This window comes from Eptatretus burgeri, chromosome 7 (genome assembly GCF_056783735.1).
Source record: "Eptatretus burgeri isolate ZD-2024b chromosome 7, Ebu_testis_v1, whole genome shotgun sequence".
Lineage (NCBI taxonomy): Eukaryota > Metazoa > Chordata > Myxini > Myxiniformes > Myxinidae > Eptatretus > Eptatretus burgeri.
This window is the reverse complement of record NC_140967.1, coordinates 32118113-32140612: the sequence shown is the minus strand read 5'-3', so window position 1 is coordinate 32140612 and position 22500 is coordinate 32118113. Positions and strand designations below refer to the sequence as shown.

The 22500-nt window shown below is 41.6% G+C and overlaps 2 protein-coding genes and 1 long non-coding RNA gene across 3 annotated transcripts in view; 2 read left to right on the top strand and 1 right to left on the bottom strand.

The window, feature by feature from the left end:
* PSMD1 (proteasome 26S subunit, non-ATPase 1) overlaps positions 1-18221 on the top strand; it is a 294517-nt gene extending 276296 nt beyond the window's left edge. Inside the window, exons 22-25 of the mRNA XM_085887953.1 lie at positions 1077-1172; positions 6870-7013; positions 13326-13497; positions 18105-18221. Of these exons, the coding sequence (XP_085744079.1) occupies positions 1077-1172; positions 6870-7013; positions 13326-13472 (387 nt within the window). The 3' untranslated portion in view covers positions 13473-13497; positions 18105-18221. The remainder of the gene's footprint in view (positions 1-1076; positions 1173-6869; positions 7014-13325; positions 13498-18104) is intronic.
* Positions 2460-22500, bottom strand: part of SUCLA2 (succinate-CoA ligase ADP-forming subunit beta) — a 131607-nt gene continuing 111566 nt past the window's right edge. Inside the window, exon 11 of the mRNA XM_085887957.1 lies at positions 2460-2534. Coding sequence (XP_085744083.1) covers positions 2475-2534 — 60 coding nt within the window. The 3' untranslated portion in view covers positions 2460-2474. The remainder of the gene's footprint in view (positions 2535-22500) is intronic.
* Positions 19208-22500, top strand: part of LOC147022968 (uncharacterized) — a 17808-nt gene continuing 14515 nt past the window's right edge. The window contains exon 1 of the long non-coding RNA XR_015059970.1: positions 19208-19350. This is a non-coding gene — a long non-coding RNA (uncharacterized LOC147022968). The remainder of the gene's footprint in view (positions 19351-22500) is intronic.

Sequence of the window (22500 nt, the reverse complement as noted above, 5' to 3'; positions counted from 1 at the left end):
CCTAGAATTAGTCTCAAAATTATAATCACAGCCTGCTCTGTTCATTATCCATGCCTGGCTGCTTCCTCTGCTTCTACTCACAGCTGCGTCATCTATACTGAAATGTTCCCCCATTCCTCCCTTCCTCCTCCAACACCTTGCCCTTCAAACAGGCTTCCAATATTATTGTACAATCCTTTAGCTAAAATAGATGAAAATACAGATCTGGGTGACGAGGATTCCTCTTTAAAGAGAAAAGAAGAGTTTAAATGAATGAACTCGTTTTTTTTTTAACTTTTCTCCATTCGGAGATTCTCCGTATAAAGTTGAAATTTCCTTTACCAAGGACGGGTTTTCATGAATGAGGAAATCCCAGGGAGAGGAGAAATGAATGCATCGATGCAAAGCAGTGTTTGTCCCCCTTCCAACCCGCGGATCATGGCTGTGTTGAGTACGTGTCAGGTTTTAGAGAGCAAACACCTTGTTGTGCTTTTATTTTTGGAAGTACAGCTCACTATAATATCGCAAGGCATTTCTTGGATTTAATGCAGCTGTTCCATTAACTTTTCAAGAGTGAAGTGTTAATTTGCTGAATGACGATTCAATGCGCATTAGTTCAATCCATCAGTTAAATGGTGAAAATGCTGATTAGTTCGGCTTATGTACAGTTCAATCCACATTTGTGCAGCTTTTCCGAGGAGAATCGGCCCTTCTTGACCCCGAGGAAGATCTTACCTTGTGAATTATTGATAAAATATCCCTTTGCAACTTCATGTCGAATAACTTGCCAAGTACGCCTTTGAAGGTTGTAAGAACTGCCTCAATTAGGGAAATTTGTGTTTGAGAAGGCTTTCCCTGAGAAATGATTTCACAAATTTCCGAGGTAGGGCTTTGTTCAAGTGTCTTCACGTCCAGTGCAAGCAATTTCCACTGAGCTGGGAAGCTTGAATTCAAACCCCAAGATGATTTCCTTGTGAACAGAATATTTTGTTCACTTTCTTTCACTCGTTAACTCCTTTCCCACCGCTCCTCTATAACTGAATTTTTTTTTTTGGTTCTGCATTTGCCTCCCTCAAGCTTGCTGCCTTTCTATACAGGTGTCTACAGCAGTGTTATCCATCACTGCCAAGTACAAGAAGTTGGAGAAGGAGAAGGAGAAAGAGAAGAAGAAGGATGAAGAGAAGATGGAGGTGGTGAGTCAAAAGCTGGAGTTGTTTGATCAGTAGATTTTCATTCGCCTTTTATTCACACCACTGAGCCAACATTGTTACAATTTGATTAGTTCCATTGTTGATGATATTCCGTAACATGTTCATTTGTTGTGATATGGGGAAGACAGAATGCACATTGCACTGTGCGAATACAGGGGAATGGTTCCACAAGACGATGGAAGTGGCCATGCAGTGGCTTATTGAAGGAAAAGGCAAATGTGAACTCGAATGGCACTCGGTAGAATGCATACTTGCGCTAGGCTGAGCAGTTTATGTTTTGTATCCCACTGATAAGCCCGATCTAGATCCGGATCTTCACCAAAATACTCATTTCGTCCTTGTCATGCAATCCAAGCTGTCCACCAAGTTTTTGTCCAAATCCGCCCAATACATTTTTGAAATATCACGCAATATATTTGGCCTCATTTTAAATGGTGAAGAATTGATAAAAAAAATTTTTTAATTCTCGTGTCTGGATCTTCAGCAAAATCCAATGAATTCACCTCATTGTCACACACCAGACCTATCCACCAAGATTTGTCAGAATCCATCAATAACTTTTTGAGATACCCTGCTAACAGACAAACTGATAGACAGACAGGGGTGAAAAGTTAACGTCCGTCTACCTTCGGTGGCAGAGGTAATGACAATTTTGTGCATTACTGTCATGGCCAAAAATATTGGCACCCTTGCACTTTTTTCAAATAACTCAATTTTCTCTAAAAAAATAAGTTGAAATTGACAAAAGTATTTTGTCTCCACAATTCTTTATTTCACTGTGAATATTACAGAACCTTTGTTTTTGATTCAGAACTTAATATATCCTTTGAAATCAGAAAATAAAAAGAAATGGCATTGACAAAATTATTGACACCCGAGACTTAATATTTTGTAGCACAACCTTTGGACAAAATAACTGCAGTCAAGCACTTCCTATAGCCATGAATGAGCTTCCTACACCTCTCTACTGGCAGTTTAACCCACTCTTCTTGTGCAAACTGCTACAGTTTTCCCAGATTTGAAGGGTGCCTTCTCTCAACTGCTGTTTTCAGATCTCCCCACAGGCGTTCAATGGGATTTAGATCTGGACAGCGTAAGCCAGAGTCGAGCTCTGTTATAACTCGGACGCTTCGATTTGCATTCCATGCTGAGCAGAGATGGCTCTTTTCTTGTGCTGCCTGGGTCTTGTGATGCATGCACTTTTAATCAACAATTGTTTATCAAACGTTACACTCGAGCTTTTCGTTCACAAGATCTGGCTCCACAAAGTGGCTTGAACAGCATTTAGCTGTAATTGGGGCTCCTGTGAAGTAACAGGTTACCTGAGGTGCTTCCACGAACTGCCTGGAAAATAAAACATAGGAATCAAAGAAAATGCACAGAGTAGAACTTCTCAACATAATCTTTGTCACTAAATATGAGCCATTTTATCTCAAACCATGAGACTTCTGATCCACAGTGTGACTGGATGAAGCTCCAGACCAGAAGGGCCAAAACTTATTTTCACGGTAAAGGAACAATGTTGTCTATCAAAAGTTTATATTTGTATGTTGGAGTGGAACTGGTGACATGCTTCACAGAAAGAGTGGCAGGTTCAAATCCAGCAATAGATATCCACCCCATCAAGTGTGGCAAGTTTTACCCACGTGTTGTAGATTGAGGTTGAGCATCAGAGCATGTGGAGCTTATACAGACCCCAGGAAGAGGTAAAAGTTGGGTAAATCGGCAGCTCGAGCACCGCAAAAGGAAATTGCGTAGAGCAGCAGAGCACCGAGGCCACAAAGATTAAGAGGCAGGAATCATGATGCGTCTCCAGTGGCTTTTCCGTACACACAATGATTGAGACTGATCCTTGAAGCCTCAAACAAGGAGGACTCTTTGCTGGCATGAAGCCGATGCTGGAAGCATCTATGAGTGAAGTGTCCAGTACGATGTGCATACGCAGGACTTGGAGTACCAGAGGTGTGTGGGTGTGTTCCAGAACAGTTTATGGCAATGTATATGTATATATTTTAAATGGTCCTTCCCCTCCTTTTCTGGAGCCAAAGTGCCATCAGTTTATTACGGAAGCAAAGATAATGGATTTTTTTTGACCTTCCTCCCTTTCCCTTACTCCTGTCTCCTTCCATCCATGGCTTTCATTTTGATCGGGCCGATCGGCCTCGCCCCCGTGATCGACCCGGTGGTCGATTTTCAGGGGGTCTTTTTATCGGCCCGTAAAATTAAGCTGTGAAAAAAAAGAAGTTTATCTTGTCGTTCTTGCCTGATTTCTTCAGCTCTGCTCTTTAGCCAGAAAATACTCTCTTTGTATTAACTTCCTGGGTGAATACTTGTAATTTGTTCCGGGAATTTGGTCCAGTAATTCATTCTAGTAACAGCTGTCAGAATCATTTTGTCGCAGAAAATGTCCAAGAGATTCGTCGACAGCGTTCTTCCCGCGTTTATACGCCAATCAGAAAAGCCGTCATTAATACGTTCAGCAAATCAGCGACCGTTTTACTTACACAACATTCAGCAGGCACGTTTCATTCAACTGGAACATTGGGCGATAATGGCTGCTTCATACAATGCCAGCAAAACCATTTAATTATCGACGTTAAACAAATTTAATTTCAACAAAGAGTTTGGTGTTGAAACAGGAGATGACGAAGGCAAGGTATACGTCAAACTACTTTGGTGTTTGGTATGCAAACGACACGAAAATGTGCTCAAAAGTGTAAGGCCTAAGTCACATTTGCTCTACGGCGAGGATACGGCGGCCATACACCCTCTGAATTGACAGAAACGTGCGGCGGCCGCAGAGTTTCTGCGGTGGCCTCAGGGTGGCCCTACGCCGTTTGGCTATCTTTTACAGGCCGTAGGGGTCGCCGTGGAATTATAACGCGAAGTTATAACTTTTTTCATTTCTACGTTCGCCGTAGCAATTCGACAAGCCGAAACAAAAAAACTGGTAAAAAAAAAAATTAATAATGAACCCACTCGTTACTGTCTGTCTGGCCGCATGTTCGCCTTAGGGCCCCCCTGCGGTCGCCTTGTGGGCACCTTGAGGCTACCTTGCGTCTGCCTTGAAAATTCTATGGCCGCCGCAGGGCCCCCTTAAGGTCACCGTGCGACATCAAATCAAAGACCGTACGGCAACCCCACGTTTTCGGTCTCCACAATTTATAAATACGCCGTGCGCCTACCAGAAATATAAAAAACATATGTGACTGCTACATTGTGTGACCGTGGAAATACTGCGGCCGCCGTATAATTACTTGTGGCCGTAGATTTTGGAGACCCCACGGCCGCCATGGCAAATGTGACTTAGGCCTAAATCGGCCGAAAGGATGTGCAGGTATGTACATAGTTTAGCAGACAAATTTTTCACGAAAGATTAATATTCTTTCTGATCGGAAGAATACCAGGAATTCTTTACGTTGCCTTAACTATTGTCGTTGCCACGTCGAAATAATCAAGAGATCCGACGTTGAACTGAATTTGATTGTTGGTCACCTCGATTTGTTTCACTGTCGATAACTGGACCTTTCACAATGGCTGATGCATATTCAAGGTAAAATGACATTTTGTTCCAAAGAAGAGACTCCTTTTAATTTATGACATGTTATATTAATCCAGTCATGAAAACTATACTGGTGTATTTGATCTTATCACCAACAACTAAGAACTTAGTCTATTTTAGGCCTAGCATTAAACAGTTATGGTATATCAGTTATTAAATTTATTCAAATAACTAGTATTTATCTATTTTTATCCCTCAGCCCGAATTGGGCTGAAAAGCGGTATTGCCGTCACAAGCGTTGTCCGGCGGTCGTCCGTCCGGGCGTCTGTCAACTTTTGGTTTCCGTCGATTTCGAGGAGAACGCCTTGTCCGATTAAATCCATTTTTGCAGTGTGTGTTGGGGCTGGGTAGAGGAACGTTCCTTTCGATATTCAGTGCGATGCGATATCCAATATGGCAGCTAGAGCAGCCATCTTGAATTTGGTTTCCGGACAATAACTTGAGAACGGCTTCACACATTGATTTTATTCTAGCGAGGTATGATGGGGTTGAGTAGAGGAAGGTTCCTTTCCAAAATGGGCACGCTGCGATTTTCACTGTGGCCGCCACTGCAGCCACCTTGAAATTGGTTTCCGTCAATTTCGAGGAGAACGCCTTGTCCGATTAAATCCATTTTTGCTGGGTGTGTTGGGGTTGAGTAGAGGAAGGTTCCTTTCGAAAATGAGTGTGCTGCGATTTTCAATATGGCCACCATCTTGAAATTGGTTTGCATCAAGGGGTTGAGGGGTTACGCCCGCTTTGCGGTGCTATTTTTTGAAATTGTTTTTGCTGTTTCAGTGATACAGCTCTAAGATACTGTTCAGGAATGACCCAGAACATTTCCAAACATCATTTGAAGAGGCATTTGGAGTCAGCTGGGCATAAACGAGCTAAGGAGGCATCATTGACATTTGGCGTTGGTGAACCAGTGACTAATTCACAAGATTTTGAAGCAATTTTAAAATCAGCACCGTGGGCAAAAATCAGCCCCCTCACCCCACATGACGAGGCCTATTTATCAGCCCCGTCCGATTTTGAAAATGCAAGGCCTGCCATCCTCATTTTGCGAATTCCCCCACATTCATCACAAACTCCCCCGTCATCCCTTCTCTTTCTTCCAACTTTTCTCAATTTTGTCTCAATGTATCTCCCCTCCAACCCCCCTCCCCTCCCCCACCCTCTACCCTCCACCTTCATCTCGTTCCTTTCCCCTTTCTGGGCATACACAATGGATATTGTTCCTCAGCTAATATTTGTTCGCTTCTGCACTTGTTTGTTCAGTTCTATTCTCTCACTTTTATTTTCCATTGTAAGCCATTTTGAGTGGTTGGCCAAGTGATTAAATGCATTTGCTACTTTATGATGAAAACATTTTACACCATCCAAAAGAGGAAGAAGGAGGAATATTCATTATATGATAATTCATACGAACATGCCTGTGAAGAGATATTTTAGTACAAGTTCGAAAAGTGAATGGCAGTTAGTCACAATGAAGGTTGGAGTCATGAGTTGCATCTCCAAAGAAAGTATTCAAACACGTACCAAGTCGGCAAGCAAGACATTTTCCTTTGGCTCCGCTGAAATCCATATTTACCAGTGGCTCTGCAGCACGCACTTGAAATCTTTGCAAAGCTCCTTCCCGTGAGGGTGTCGGTGTTGCTGGGCTGCTCAGGAGAATATAGCAACCGATTGGTGGAGACAAAACCAAGCTATTCGGGATAGAAGTCACTACTAAACAATAATCCCTCCCCCACCCAAGTGAAATTACGTTTTTTCTTTTGCTCTGGTTTGTTGGGTTTTTTTATGGACTCTGGCAGTTCCACTAGAAGCCTTAAATCTTGTAAAAAAAAAAAATTAATATGCTGCAATCCTTCCTTTAAAAATAAAAATAAAAAATGTCGAGGGAGATGTCCTTTGTCAGTGTGCTTTGGGTTAGCAGTCTCACTGATGTCATTTTCCTTACGATTGTGGATTGCAAGTCATACAGTGTGCCAAACACACATTGTATGGAATACTAAGTACCCCCACTCAACTTGCTGTGGACTCTGGACTAACATCATGATCGTCGTGACTTGGTGGCACAATGGCATTTCCTTATGTAAATTTAAAATAAATATGGCTTGCCAATCCCATTGCAGGATGAGACGGATCGCAGTAACGAGGAGAAGAAGAAGGAAACTGAGCCCACATTTGAGCTCTTGTCAAACCCGGCCCGCATCATGCCTGCGCAGCTCAAAGTTCTGTCCATGGCGGAAGGTGTGCGCTATCAACCATTTAAACCGGTACGTGGCTACACCTGATACCGCACGGAGTTCTGCCAAGAGCAACATCTAGAAACAAACTGAAACCTAATGAGAAAAGAATGTTGCGTTGTCATTTATTTGTTTTTTTCTAAATGGCCTTAACAATGGATTGAATTGCATACTCAGTATTGAGGAGTATGCTTGGTCATCTATTTGTTGCGTATGCAAAAAAAAAGGCGTCAGATGTTGATCCCGCATGGAGTCTTGACTCCATGTGCCACGTACATACTTACTCCCTTTAATTAGAGTTTCGAGTCTTCTTTAAAAGTGTTACGTATCATATCAACAAGCAACAGCATAGGTTCATCACTGTGGCTCTTCGGAGTATGATTCCTGTAGGGATTGTTTGGAATCCACCAATGATGCGCTATTTAGAGAAATGCGCTTATTGTTATGTTTGTGTGGTTAGACATGACCATCAAACAGATAGGAATGTACTGTATAGTGTAGCATTGTCCGTGTGCGCGTAGATAGCCATCTCGATGTACAAGTGGGGAAACGTCAGCTTAAGAATTGTCTTGTCTGCATGTGTGCCACACAGAGGGTGCTACGTGGTAATAAGTCGTTAGGGATTATGGTTAAGGAAATTGTTTGTAAAACCTCCATGGCATCCTCTACCGGGGGGCGCCAGGAGAGTTGCAATGAAAGAGGTGGGGGAGGAGCTATGAACAAAGGGCGGAACATTGCCCTGAGAAGGGAGGATGGAGTGATGGATGCCTCCAAAAGAGGCAGAGCGTTGCCGAAGTGGAATGAAAGGGAGGAGCCGAAAAGGCAGTTGGTAGAGAGAGAGAGAGAGAGAGAGAGAGAGAGAGAGAGAGAGAGAGAGAGAGAGAGAGAGAGAGAGAGAGAGAGAGAGAGAGAGAGAGAGAGAGAGAGAGAGAGAGAGAGAGAGAGAGAGAGAGAGAGAGAGAGAGAGAGACAGAGACAGAGACAGAGACAGAGACAGAGACAGAGACAGAGACAGAGACAGAGACAGAGACAGAGACAGAGACAGAGACAGAGACAGAGACAGAACATGTTCGAGAAGGAATTGGTCTGAGGAGAACTGGTATCCTCTTGTCTCATGACCCCCTTCCTGTGCGTTGTGTGTTCGCTCGCTCTCATACGAGCCTCTACAATGTATCCAAAAAAACAACCACTGGAAGAGAGTATTGTCGAGGTCGAGAGAGAAAGTGTTAATTTTGAGGAAAAAGAGGAGAGCTTTCTCTGAGGAGGTTGTCCTGCCTGCCTGTGCCTCTCTTCGCCCTGTGTCTCGTTTTGTCGACCTGCCCGTGTGCTTTGTCTCCTCGTCGTCCTTGTTATTTCCTGCCCATCTCCTCATCGTCCTGCCATCGTCTGTTCACCTTGCCGTCGTTGCCCTCGCCCCTCCTCATCCCTGCTGCCCTAGAGCTGAGTCCCCCTGTTTTTTTTGTTCCCTTCCCATCTGTGACCGAGTCCGGTTTGAGGCGCCTTCGCTTCTTTAGATTTTTTTACCTATTTGTACATAATTATTTATTTTCAATGCTGTATTTTCCTTTTCTTCCCCACCACAACCCGCCATCGTCTCCTCTGTTGAGTTCAGTCATCTCTGGTTCTTTTTATTATTGTGGTTTGGAAAATATACCCATTGGGTATAAAAGCTTTAAGGTTTCTCGTGCCTCTCCTCACAACCCCCGCACACGTTGTCCGCCACTAATTTAGAACGTCTCCATAGGAGTCTAGCTGCTCAGGACATCATGAGACTTTAACCTCCTGCCGCGACATCTCGACATGAGTTGAGCCGTTGACGCAACATTATTTTTATTCTGCACATTGTTTTTGCTTGTGTTCTCTATTGTCACATATGTTACTTATTGGAAAATTATTTTATTCCTTAACAGATAAACGGGTTCATCTCGGTAGAGCTTATGGGTTGGAGGGGTGGGGGTAGGGAGGACCGAACATTTATTAACCTCCTTTGGATGATGTTTGGCAAGGTCACTGGATATGTGCCGGTCAATTTCATGTGATCCAACACTTGAAGGAAGTCAAGACTTGCATGACTGCTACCCAGGTCGATTTCAATGTACCAATTTGCCATGTCGAACTGATTGGTATAGCTGGTTCATTATTAATTTGAAGTGAGTTTGCAAAGAATGACAAATCCTCGATACAGATTTGACATTGCATCCCTTTTTGCATTTCTAGAGATCACAAGCACTACTCCAAAATTGCGCTACGATTTTCATTTTGTGCCATGTGAATGCATCCATAGTCTGCCTGATATTACTGAAACCCAAATTGTTGATGATGACTTTCATTTGATTGTTTCTTCCATATCCTGAAGCTGTGTGGACTGTGCTTCTCAATTTCTGGACCTCTGGTAGCTTATACATTTTGCTGCATTTCAGCTTTGGGAGTAACTACTGAAATCTATCTATCCGGGTTCTTCCTGATGACTATCTTTGCCTTTTGCTTATTCGAGTTCCTTCTGACTACTCCAATGCTGTATTTGATTCTCTCTCTCTCTCTCTGTCTCTGTCTCTGTCTCTGTCTCTGTCTCTGTCTCTGTCTCTGTCTCTGTCTCTGTCTCTGTCTCTGTCTCTGTCTCTGTCTCTGTCTCTGTCTCTGTCTCTGTCTCTGTCTCTGTCTCTCTGTCTCTGTCTCTCTCTCTGTCTCTGTCTCTGTCTCTGTCTCTCTGTCTCTGTCTCTGTCTCTCTCTCTGTCTCTGTCTCTGTCTCTGTCTCTGTCTCTGTCTCTGTCTCTCTCTCTCTCTCTCTCTCTCTCTCTCTCTCTCTCTCTCTCTCTCTCTCTCTCTCTCTCTCTCTCTCCAGAATATGGCTCACACTTTCAATGAACTTATTGCTCCCATGAGTGTGAGTCTATGGATTGCAATGATATATTGTTGTACAGAGAGCAACTCTTTCCACCATGGGCATTTCTAAATTGCCTTGTTGACTGCCGACAGAATTTCTCATGGCCAATTTTGAGTTATTTGTGCATTTCACTGATATTTTACCTAATAGCTGAGAAAGCATAGTATCGCCTTCACTTACTTGACCCAAACTGAACTGGGTGATTTTGAGCTTTCCCAGACTGGAGGGGGGCTTCTCAGGCCCCTCCCCTCCCAGATCGTCGATGGTCCGATGTATTTGAAAATTTGCACACGCATAAATCATCAAGAAATAAATGCGATGGAAAAAAAATATGTTTTTGCATCATATGTTAATTTGTCGAATTATTTCCCGATTAGTTATGCAATATGCTAATTTATGCATTTTTGCACAGAAACCTACAATTCTTGACATTGGGTACACGAGATTGCATGAAAAGTGTACAATATCAAAGAATTATGTTTCTCATGTTTAAAATCATGTTGACTTTACATTTTGGGTGAATATTTCGATTTGCATCAGTTATGAATATGCCAATGCCGTTGATTCATGAATTTGACATTTCTGAACATGTAACGGGCAAAAAGTTGAAAATATCATGGAGATTAGAGAAATCAAGAAATCGTCATGAGAGTAGAATTCGAAATCCCCAGTGGTTGTGAAAAAAGTTCCAAAGAACAATGTCCATTTTGTACAATCGTGTGGATTAGTCCAAAGGCACTTCATTCATTCCCACATTCATTTTCAGCACCGTAGCTGCTGGTCGCATCGTTCCTGAGGGTGGCAGCAATGCTGCTGAAGCAATACACCTTGTCGATTAGGGTAGGGAGTACAAAGTTTGCTCGGACAACCGAACTGTTTTCAAAACACACAGTGGAATCTTCATCGTCCACCAGCAAATACGAGCAGATGGGAGCTCCTAGATTAATTCCCTCTGAAGGACAGCATTCTGGTCGAAGCACTGGGATAATCGTTTATTGTCAGGTCCAGAGTCATTCCCAGACTAGACAGTAGCTGAAAGGTGAGTGGCACTATCTTTGAGCTATAAAGCTTCTTTTCTATTTTTTTGAGATAGCATTAGTTCTCTTGTTTTACTTCAAATAAAAATGTGACCACATTGAAGTAATGAAACACTGAGCCAATGTAAACGTTTTGATACTCCACGCACGCGATATAAAAAGCGGGGTAAAGCAATTGGTTCATGTCCGTTCGTACGTCTGTATGTCTTGTCAGTTAACGATCGAGGAACAATTTATTTACATTGAATGATATTGTGAACACAAATTGGAACATGAATGGGAAGACGAGTTTTCCACTTTAACGAACTTTGCCTTTGTGCAAGGAGGAGTGAGATGATATTGTTACTCTGCCTGCCTGCCTGGCAGTGAAACAAAATTAGAAATCATTCCAAACACGAAACTTTACTGGTTTTAAGGACGTCTTTATAGACATATACAGCAAACACTAATAACTAATGTGACGTGTTAGGTTGGGTGATGTAATCGACACTGTGGAAAATTGTGGTAAAACACGGAATTTATTTATGACTTTAAACCTCTTTAAACATTAATTTAAATTGAATTATATACTTGAACACTGTAGAACACAAATTTCCTTCATAATACTTCCCAGAACCATGCTACATATCGATTTATAGCATGAAAGGGTGTGACATGTGAGAGGGTACAGTAGGCCTATCGGGGTGAAGAAGAGACTGCAGATCTGGCTATGTACAATGCTGATTGACGCAGTGTTCTACGGTGATCAAGAAAGCCTCCATCTCCTAAACTGCGAATCAACGTTGTCTTATTACAGTATATAAGGGTGATGTATAAGACTATTTCATTAGTGCTAAACTTCCAGTTTTATTTTATTGATTTATTTTTTTACACTCCTTAAAATCATTATTTTATTAAAATTGAAGTGCAGTTTCTTCCTGAACACTGCGAAGGCCGTAGGGTATTGTATTGTGTTCTATGGACTCTCTAGTTATTACCTCCACCACCGAAGGTGAAGGAGGTTATGTTTTCAACCCTTTCTGTCTGTTTGTTTGTCTGTGTGCAGGATATCTAAAAAAGTTGTGTACGGATCCGGATGATATTTTGTGGACATGTTGGGTGTGTGACGAGGACGAACTGATGAGATTTTTGTGAACATCCGAATCCGGATCCGGCTACTAGTATTTTTTAAGTGATTCTTCACCATTATGAGGTAGGGCTAAACCAATATACAGCATGATATCTCAAAAAGTTTTGGACAGATTCGGACAAAACTTGTTGGACAAGTTGGGTGTATGTTAAGGACGAATTGATTCGATTTTGGTGAAGATCGGAATCCGAATCTGGATACGAGGATTATTTAATTTTTAAAGTGATTCGTCACCATTGAGAGACGGGGCCACAAAGCGATATATAGAATGATATTTCAAAAATGTATTGGGCCCGATGTGTTCTTGTGGATCAGGCATTGCGTGGCGGAGGTATGCGCTCTCCTGAGTGCCCTTCTAGTTATTTCTATATTCATTTTCCAAAAGCCAACGGAGTGTTGTAAAAGTACTCTTCAAGGGCTGACAATTCAAACTCCATCCTGTGTGTTGTATCGCATCTTAAGTGTACGTTTTGAAGATTATGTCCCTCAAATGGTCTCCCACAGAAGCAATGTCAGAACGTTTTGGGTATGAGGACGCCGAGCATATTAAATAATGCTCATGATCCTTAATAAAGTCAAGGATGTTGTGATGTTCTTACTCTTACTTCTTTGTCACCTGCTCAAGGTGTCCTGGAAAACTGGAGCTCAAGGTCCTTTAAAAGTGTTCTTCTTACTGATGCCCTGTTCAGGCAAAGTGCGAATCCGAGCTCATCGCTCCTCTCCTCACTGGCTCCTCGATCACTGCTCTGCACATGTTCTCAATTGACTTTGGTGTTTGGATAGCACGGCCCGTCACATGGCCTGATGTCTTGAACTGTACCTTCTATCTATCAATTCAAAATCTATCGAATAGCATTTTAACATGGAGTTTCACTCATACAGGATTGGTGTTTGAATCCTCTCTGAACGTGAACAATTGAGATCGTTGCAAACAACAACTCTACAGTATCAGACCTTTCTCTTGGAATCCAACAATCGTTATCTTCACAATCTTAACCCTTACTATGAAAAGTTCTTAAACATCAGTTCTATGCATCAACATCATGGTATTAAAACATTTACATAGCTTCAATTCTTATGAATCACCATGTAATTTTGAGGAGAGTGTTTATGGTCGGGAGGCTTATTAAGATGGAGAGTTGTTAATTCTTATCATGTGAGGATATGATTGACCTTGCAAACCGCATTGATACTATGTGATGCCAAATTGCGCAACATGTTGAACTGTGATCTCATGCAATCTATTGAGGTGTGATGGTCACACCAAGCCATGCGTGGTGTGATGAAACAGCTGTCCATGGGTGGAATCATCTTGCTGCGGGATCAGAGCAGCGATGCAGAGGATCTGGTAGAGTCTGTGGCGGCACATGGACCCAAGATAGAGGAGGAGGAGAAGGAGCCTGAACCACCGGAGCCATTTGAATACATCGAGGAGTAAATGTTCTCAGCTCAATCAGATGACGGTAAGGCCTTGCCAGGTTTTGTTTAACTCTCCTGATTGTCCTTTTATTTTTTTAATTTAGTTTATTTGTGGAAAAACGAAAATCCAGGCTCACAATAAAATAGTAAGACTTGATGAGAAGTGGAAGGTTGACTTGATGATCAGTGAGTGCTGACAAGCAGGTAGATATGAGGTGCAGAGAGCTTTGTGAGAATATTAACGATTACAGGAATGTTATGGAGTCGACGTGAGAGCAGTCAGCCATTACGGAGGACTGGATTTGGGAAAACGAAGGAATAGAGATCAGTGGAACCGGATGAATATGTGCGGGCTCGTGGCCTTTATATGACAGATCAATTTTAAATAGACCAGATAAAAGGTACCAGGAGACTGAGAAGCCACCAACCTTTCTGAAGTGAGAGGAGAGCGGTCCTGTTGGTTATTTTTAATAGTTTTTGGAACGACTTGGTCGGGGTTTGAACTGCTCACCTCCTAGACTTGGAGTGGACACTCTAACCATTACACCGCCGAGTCGTTTCACCTTTAATGTTTCCAGGAGTGAAATTGGGACACAGTAGAAAGCAATATATAGTTGTCACCTTTGATTGAATTTTTTTTTTTTTTGCAATTAGTGAGAAAGAGTGCATCTGTAAAAAATAATAATAATTAAAAACAAAATGGCTGCGAGTTTGTCATTAGGGTAAAAGATAATTCAACAGAAATTAGAACAATTGCCAAAATGTTCAAGGAATGTTTTTTCCAAGAATGCAAAATCGTTCTCTTTATATGAGGAAAAAGTTGCATTAAGCCTGGGATCTCCTGGGGCAGCATTTGGAGACCTGCGGTTAAGTTCGTAATCCTGTGTAAAGGAATAACAGAGAAAGCTTAAGATGTGATCAAGAGCAACATCACCAGCTGATCCAGGAGGGAGGCCACTGAAGCCTGCCTCCACACCCTCCTTTCCAAAAGGGGGGAAAAATAGAAAAGACAAATCTGAAGACGACAATCGTTCACGAGCGGTATCTGATGATGTAGATTGTTTCAGAAGTCAAGGATGAGACAATGTGATAATTTTGACCAAGTTATAAAAACGATCAACATGATGTGGTACGAGTGACAGGTTATTAGCTGCAAAATGTCGAAAACCCAGTTTCGTTCAACAACTTTCAAAATTTGACCTTTGCAGAACCTTTAAAGGTCATAAAACAATGTTGTGGACATTAAAATAAAAAAACCATCTTGCCAAAAGGTGACCACGTGTGACTTCTTTAAGGTCACACTGAGGTGAACAGAGCTGCTATCCACCAGGAGCGACTCCTTGAGGAATATCTGCTTACGAGAGATTCCGATGAGAATCGTTCTCCAGAGTAACCATGAAAAATATGCGTTTGCCTCATAACGTCACCAAATGACGTCATAATGTCTCAAGCTTGACATATCTAGAAAGCACTCATCGAGGTGTTCAATTTGAGGTACTACACGATATGGTTACTAAAACTTGAAAATTTGACCTTGGGGTCAAATATGTTTGACCTTAGGCGTTAACCATGAAGTTCAAGGCCAATCGCCACCAAAAAATAATCAGCTCAGCGCCAGACCATGAACTATATTCCCATGAAGTTTAAAGACTATCCGATCAAAATTACTCAAAAAATAAGGGTTTCGTCGACTCCCCTGATTTGCGACAAAGTGACCTTGACCTTCAAAATTTTAAGTGCTGAAAGGGACCTCGATAGGCCTCTGATATGCGAAGTTACAAAAATTTCCAATGATAACTGTGCTCTGCAGAATTTTTTATTCGGGATTACAGACAAAAAAATAAAAATAAAAAAACATACAAGCTGAGTAACATATCTTGCAAAAACTTCGTTTTGGCAAGATAATAAGGCAACAGGATACGTGCTGGAGCTTAATGGAGTTAGTTCGTCGAAGAAGGTCGAAAACCTGGTTCGATTCCCACAACTTTGAAAATTTGACCTTTGTGACCTTTAAAGGTCAAAGATAATGATGTTTGGTGCAAAACTTCCTCTGGAACATTCCAGGAACAATATAACGTCATATAGGTTATATGGCATTTCGCACTCCTCGGATTATCCATACTTTGATGAAATCAGCGTAAAACAAACTTGAAGGAGGCGCCACGGGCAAGGTGTTCGAGATGGAGCAAAATGGTTTCAAGACTTTAGGTGGGGAATGACCTCAAGATTATGCATAAAAAATATTGTCATCCGAGCTCTCAAAGTTTGGGCGGTCGTATGATTTTTATGTCAAAATTCACAATTTTCTAAGTGTTTGACCTTGGGACGAAAATGAAAAATTGGACAACGGCAAGTTTTAGATAATTCATTTTGCTATTCAAATACTGAAGAACCCATTCCATTCAGTCAATTCCCTTGGAGAAGATAGATTTTTAATCCGACTACCCCCTAAAAATGGGTATTTTTTGGGTGTGGCTCCGCCCACAATGGGCGTAGCACGCCCTCATCCATGAAAACACAACTTGACATTGATATCGAACACATAACCAAGTTTCATCAAGATCGGATCAACGTCCACGGAGTTATGCTCTGGACAGACAGACAGACAGACAGACAACGAATATAGTGGTCACTCTGGCTGGCGCTCGTGAACCAAAAGAAAGAAGAAGAATAGTAATCAAGCCTGACTCATTGATCATAATTGTGAATGTCACAAAACAGCAAGGCTCTTTACTCGATAGATCCACATCGCCAGGCGGGTAAACTCCAAATGTGAGTTTATTCCACAGTCAAAGCGAAATGCAGTAACTCAAACCCCAACATGGTACAATGTGTGGTGCAACGAAGTAACTTTGGCTGACTATTCTCTCTCTCTGTCTCTCTATGTCTCTGTCTCTCTCTCTCTCTCTGTCTCTCTCTCTGTCTCTCTCTCTCTCTCTCTCTCTCTCTCTCTGTCTCTCTCTCTGTCTCTCTCTCTCTCTCTCTCTCTGTCTCTCTGTCTCTCTGTCTCTCTCTCTGTCTCTCTGTCTCTCTGTCTGTCTGTCTCTGTCTCTGTCTGTCTCTGTCTCTGTCTCTGTCTCTGTCTCTGTCTCTGTCTCTGTCTCTGTCTCTCTCTCTCTCTCTCTCTCTCTCTCTCTCTCTCTCTCTCTCTCTCTCTCTCTCTCTCTCTCTCTTTGTCTGTCTCTCTCTCTCTCTCTCTCTCTCTCTCTCTCTCCCCTCGGCTTTTTTCGTGATACCTTTTGTCTACTGGGCTTATATGGAGCCCATAAGTCACTGAAGAAAGAAGGCTAGGGGCCATTCCTTTCCTTTCCTACTTCAGGAAGCGAGAGAAACATGAGAGAATTGCAAACCTTTTGTCACTGCCTTGTGTGAATCCTAACTATCTCAATGAGTATTGCACATCAATTTAGGCCTTGGCCTACATATCATACAATGCATAGTTCACATTGCATTAAGTAAAAATGGACGTTTATAACCCTGACAGCTTCATTAATGCTTTAACAAAGTCCCAGCATTAGATAGTTTTGATGTGTAACGAAATGACACAAGGTATGGTGTTATCCTCCTTTTCCTATTGGCAAGTGGAGCTTTCAACCAGAACGTAGACACGTCCCGGTTCAAATTAACTTTTGTTCCAGCATTTCTCGTGTCACATTAAAGAGCCATCTGGCTGTCGAACTGTCATGGATGACATGTCACTGCTAAGCAGAGCACAATCTTTGCGCCCTGCCAGTTTGCCAGGTAGCGGAGCTGGGCTGCCTCCAGTATTTGATGCCGATCCAGTGGGGTAAATAGGAGGCGTCGAGTTTTTAAACGCTTGATAGAGGAGGGAAGCATATCAAGCATATTGCCATGCACAAATATGTAGCACCCAGAAAAAAAAAACAAAAGAGAAAAGAACCAGTGTAAGAAACTCTGTGCACTGGTCCCACATTGAATATTTTATAACCATCCATGGAATCTTTTGACTGCTGCTTCGTGCTTCAAGGCAGGACGATAGCCTTATCGTCTCGTTCCATGGAACCATTTGCCGATGCTTTCCCTGCTGTAATTTTCCTGCCAGCATGTGATGTAACTGCTGTCATCCATGCCTGTGCATTCCACGATTGGTGTTCCATTTGGTTAATGCAGCACTTCTGGGCCACTGCCAAGCCTGGCAAGCACCACAGGCCATGATTAACCACACAGCATGCACACATCAGAGATTTGACTGATTGCAAGAGAGAAACTTTTAATTTTCAAGACAATGGAATGATCTTGGAATTGAGGTTGCTTTTGTTTATTAACCTTCCAAGCACTCAGGGCTGGTTTCTCTTTTGTTTCTTTGGTATGTTTCTTTGTTCATTTATTTTTCTTTGTTTATAAATAGCTATTGTTCTGCTTAAGATTAACTTTCCAAACGATCAGCTGCTTCCTATCTGGGGAAAGCCGCCACATACATGCCGATCTGTACACCAAGCATTCGCCTTAGCGGTATAATTGGGCACTATGTGAATTGGGTTTTACTTATTTACACCAAAATTGAAAACCTACTGACCCTTTCAGCAGCATTTCAAACTGACTCAGACGTGTGTGAACACGGCAGTAATTTTATTTGTTTATTTTGGGGAAATTGCCTCTGATGCCATCTTCTGCTTTGTGTTGCCAATAGGTACATCATGAAACTGCTCTTTCCTGGGCGAAGAAGATGCCAAGTTCTTTTTTTCTTTTTTTCGTTCTTTTTAACCCCTCCTTGTGGCATACTCAAATAAAGTGGCTTTAAATGACATTTATTGTATCAAACTTGGAGTTGTTTGTAGCTGTTGACTTTTAAGTGGTCTGTAAAGTTATAATACCAGTTCCTTTACAAAGAACTTCAACACAAGAGGAGGCCCATCAATTCCTTTGCAATGTTTGCGAAGCTATGGTTGTTTGTCCGTGCTTTATCTTTTTAAATGCTGAACATCAAGTAAGGAAGCAGTACACGTACCATTTTAAGTCTTTGGTATGACTCAGCCTGGGAGGTCGGTGGTTCAAATCCAGGCCCAGAGTGGATGCTCAAACCATAATGCCAATTTGACAGTTTTGTTTGTACTTTGTTTTAAGATGATCAAAACAGACTCTTTATTAAATCGGTAAAATGTGGTACAACATACATTTTGCAGTTGCGTATGCTGTTCACGACAATAATCAGCTGTCTGTCAGTGACGTGGCATCGAGAGATGTGCACTCCCCTGTACAGGAGCCTCACCTCGGGTTGTTCACAAAGTCCAGTGGCCCAGAGTGGGGCTGTTCTCTTTCTGGTGTGTGTGTGTGTTTGTGTGTGTGTGTGTTTGTGTGTTTGTGTGTTTGTGTGTTTGTGTGTGTGTGTGTGTGTGTGTGTGTGTGTGTGTGTGTGTGTATATATATATATATATATATATATATATATATATATATATATATATATATATATATATATATATATATATATATATATATATATATATATATATATATATATATATATATATATATATATATATATATATGAAACTTTTAATTTTCAAGACAATGGAATGATCTTGGAATTGAGGTTGCTTTTGTTTGTTAACCTTCCAAGCATATGTGTGTATGTTAACCTGTGTGTGTATGTTAACCTGTGTATGTTAAGCATATGTGTGTGTATGTTAACCTATATCATAGCTGGTCTACAACGTTTTGAGATATATATATATATATATATATATATATATATATATATATATATATATATATATATATATATATATATATATATATATCTCAAAACGTTGTAGACGAGTTATGATGAAGCAAGGTGGATGAGTTTGTTAGGTGACAAGAACAAGCGGATTGGATTTTGAATCGGATCCAGCCATCAGTGGGGAACAAAATGTGAACTGTTCCACCTGCCAGAGGTATGTGCGCTACCGAGTGTCATTCTACGTTGTGCTGTTTTGCCAAGTGTTGCTCCATGCGTGATGTTTCATCTCTGTTTGTTTGTTTGTCCGCACAGAACTTTAATGTTTTTCTCCGCAACCACTTGTCGGATTGACATAAAATTTTCACCATTGGAGCGACTCCTCATGTAGAATACTTTCTTGACAATTATGATTTTATAGGTCATGTGGTGTGGCAGCCATGTTTGGAAAACAGAACAACTTTGCACCTGTATCTCTTAAAAACCACACCAAGGAAAAAATTGAAACTTGGCACAAAGCAAGTACTCCTCATGGGGAATAAGTGTGATATTTGTTTTTTAATGTCATAGGTGCCTTCGTTATGACGTCATTAATTGCACGTGTAGAACGCTGCATCTGATCAGCATGTACATTTTTGAGAGTCATCTGGGGATAAAATTGTCGACAGAAAAAATTTTTTATGATGACATCAGTCACATTCGGCAACCATATTAAGTTTTTTTTTAACCCTCAAAAATCTTCTTCTCTGAAGTGACTGAACAGATCGAGGAAAAACTTTACATGTGTGACCGCCCTTCCATGAGGAGCAAAAGCTTCACACATATGACGTCATTGGTCACATGATTTGGCAGCTATATTGGATTTACCCGAAAAACTTTAAAAAAAATCTTCTCCAGAACGGCTAGACAGATCGAGGGGAAACTTCACACAAATGTTCTCCAAGCCTTGGGTGTACAAATTTGTTAAGGAATAATTGATAGGTCACGTGGTTCGGCAGCCATATTGGATTGAAGAAAAATATTAACTAATGTTTACTCTGGAACTGCTTAATCAATTGATATGAAACTTCGTATTTATGATCTGGTGGTGATGTGAATACAAGTTTTAAATTTCACCTTTATCTGTCACATGGTCTGGCAGTCAAAATTATTTAATTTCTTTGATCTGGGTTCTTTTTTTCTTTTTGTATACTTTTTTGAATGAGGTTCACTTGGCTGTCCCTCGAGGGGTTTGAGGGTAGAGGAGTAGCAGCTGAAATGTGAATCCCATCCAGGTTCCTCCTGATGACTTCATCTTTGCTTTTTCCTTGTTTGTGTTCCTTCTGATGACTCCAATGCAGAACTGGACCTATTTGGTCTTCCATTTAATTTGAATTTAATTTAATCCTATTCTAAATTCAATGGATTAATAATGAAAAATGTCATGGGTCTGGTGTCCAATCAAAGCGGAGTTGCATCAAAGCAGGACGTATCGGTATCCGGTCATCACTGCTCGCAGTAATAATGTGGCAGTTCTAATTAATCACGTAATACAGCAGTACACAAACGGCACACAAAATACACCACACAAAACAAGTCCTGACGAGGGTCTGCAATCTCTGATTGCTCTTTCTAGGTTAGCTTGTACCAAGCAAAACAACATTTTACACAATAAACCTAATTCATGCAAAAAGTCTAATTAGCCAAATACAACCGTTTTATAAAAATAATAACTTGAGGTGCTGTGCTTTTCAGTGCGAGCAGTTATTGCCGGTTACCATGACGCCCCGCTTTGATATAACCCCATTTCGATCAACATCTGACCCACACTTTGAAAGGGAGTGGAGATAAAAGGGATCCCCACAACAGTATCCGCACACCTCCTGTGGATTTAATAACAATTCTGCACATGGCTGACACGGGCTGTGCTGCTCTCACAGCACGCAATTTTCCCACGCTCACTCTCTCCATGCACTCAAGCCGTCCGACGGCGGTTCCGCAGATTTCACACCACTTATGCACATGGCCGACGCGGGCTGTGCTGCTCTCATAGCACGCAATTTTCCCACGTACTCTCTCCATGCACACAAGCCATCCGACGGCGGTTCCGCAGCCGCTTCGGTGGTCGCGCGAGCACCACTCGCATCTCGCAGCATGTCGGGCCTTTGTTATCGGCTCCTGAAGGAAAAGTTTCTTCATGAAGGAGTGCGGTTTTCTTTCCTTTGCATAACGCGAGAATTAATGTACCTTCATTGGGCGGTGTATATTAGACCGCTGCCGCGATCGTTGCACACAAAAACATGCATTACTCGTTTGTGGTGTAATCAAAATGTACGTTTGTTTCCTCAAAACGGGAACTTTATTTTATGAGAGAAGACTCGTTCCGTCTTCAAATGTGCAAAACGTCTCGATAAACATCCGGAGCGTATGTTTAGTGAAAAATATGGCCTCCATTTCTGGGTGCTTCAGGAGAAAGGCGTGGCCTTGCCAAAAGGTGGTGCTTGTGACGTTTGCAGAGTTGAGGGAAGGCGTGTCCTGCAAAATGGGCGGAGCTTACGATGCAACCAACCACAGACACGAATAGCTCCATGGAGGAAATAAGATATGATTTGTTCGGTGTGTTAAAATATTTGTTTTTCCGAAACCGAATAACCTCTCAAAACTGGACTTTGCAGTTATGATCCATTTCCCTTATATTTTTATAAGGATCCATTTCATCCAGTTATGATCCATTTCCCTTATATATTTTTTATAAGCTGGAAATATTTTGTTTTAACAATGACGTCATCAGTCACGTGGTTTGACAGCCACATTGGTTTCATGGAGAAAAAAAAATTATATTTCAGAAACCGCCGTCATGATCGATTTGAATCGCTGCAGTTATGATCCACGACAATTGCTCCATGTAATGTGATGTGGTTCACTTTGATGCGGTAAGTGGTTTCAGAGAAAATGGTTTTGAAAGTTTCTATTTTCAATCGAACATGACCTATGGCATTGAAAATTCGCACACTGCCCATTATTGGGTAGTGGTCACGTGTGAAGTTTTGTCTTGATCGGGTGAGGTTTGTTTTCTATCCACTATGGCTGCCACAGCACATGACCTATGACGTCATCATTTTCACGGTGGAAGATGATATTTGATAAATTTTGCTTTGATCAGATAAGGGGTTCGAGAGAAAACATTTTATATTTTTCTTCAATCCTATATGGCCACCAAACCACATGACCTATCAATTATTCTTCATCACCCTAGCATCCCCAAGTCATGTGGAATATGTCTGTGAAGTTTCTTCAATCTGTCCAGATGTTCTGGAGAATATTTTTTGGAGGTTTTTGGGGTAAATCCAAGATGGCTGCCAGACCTTGTGACCTATGATGTCATAGT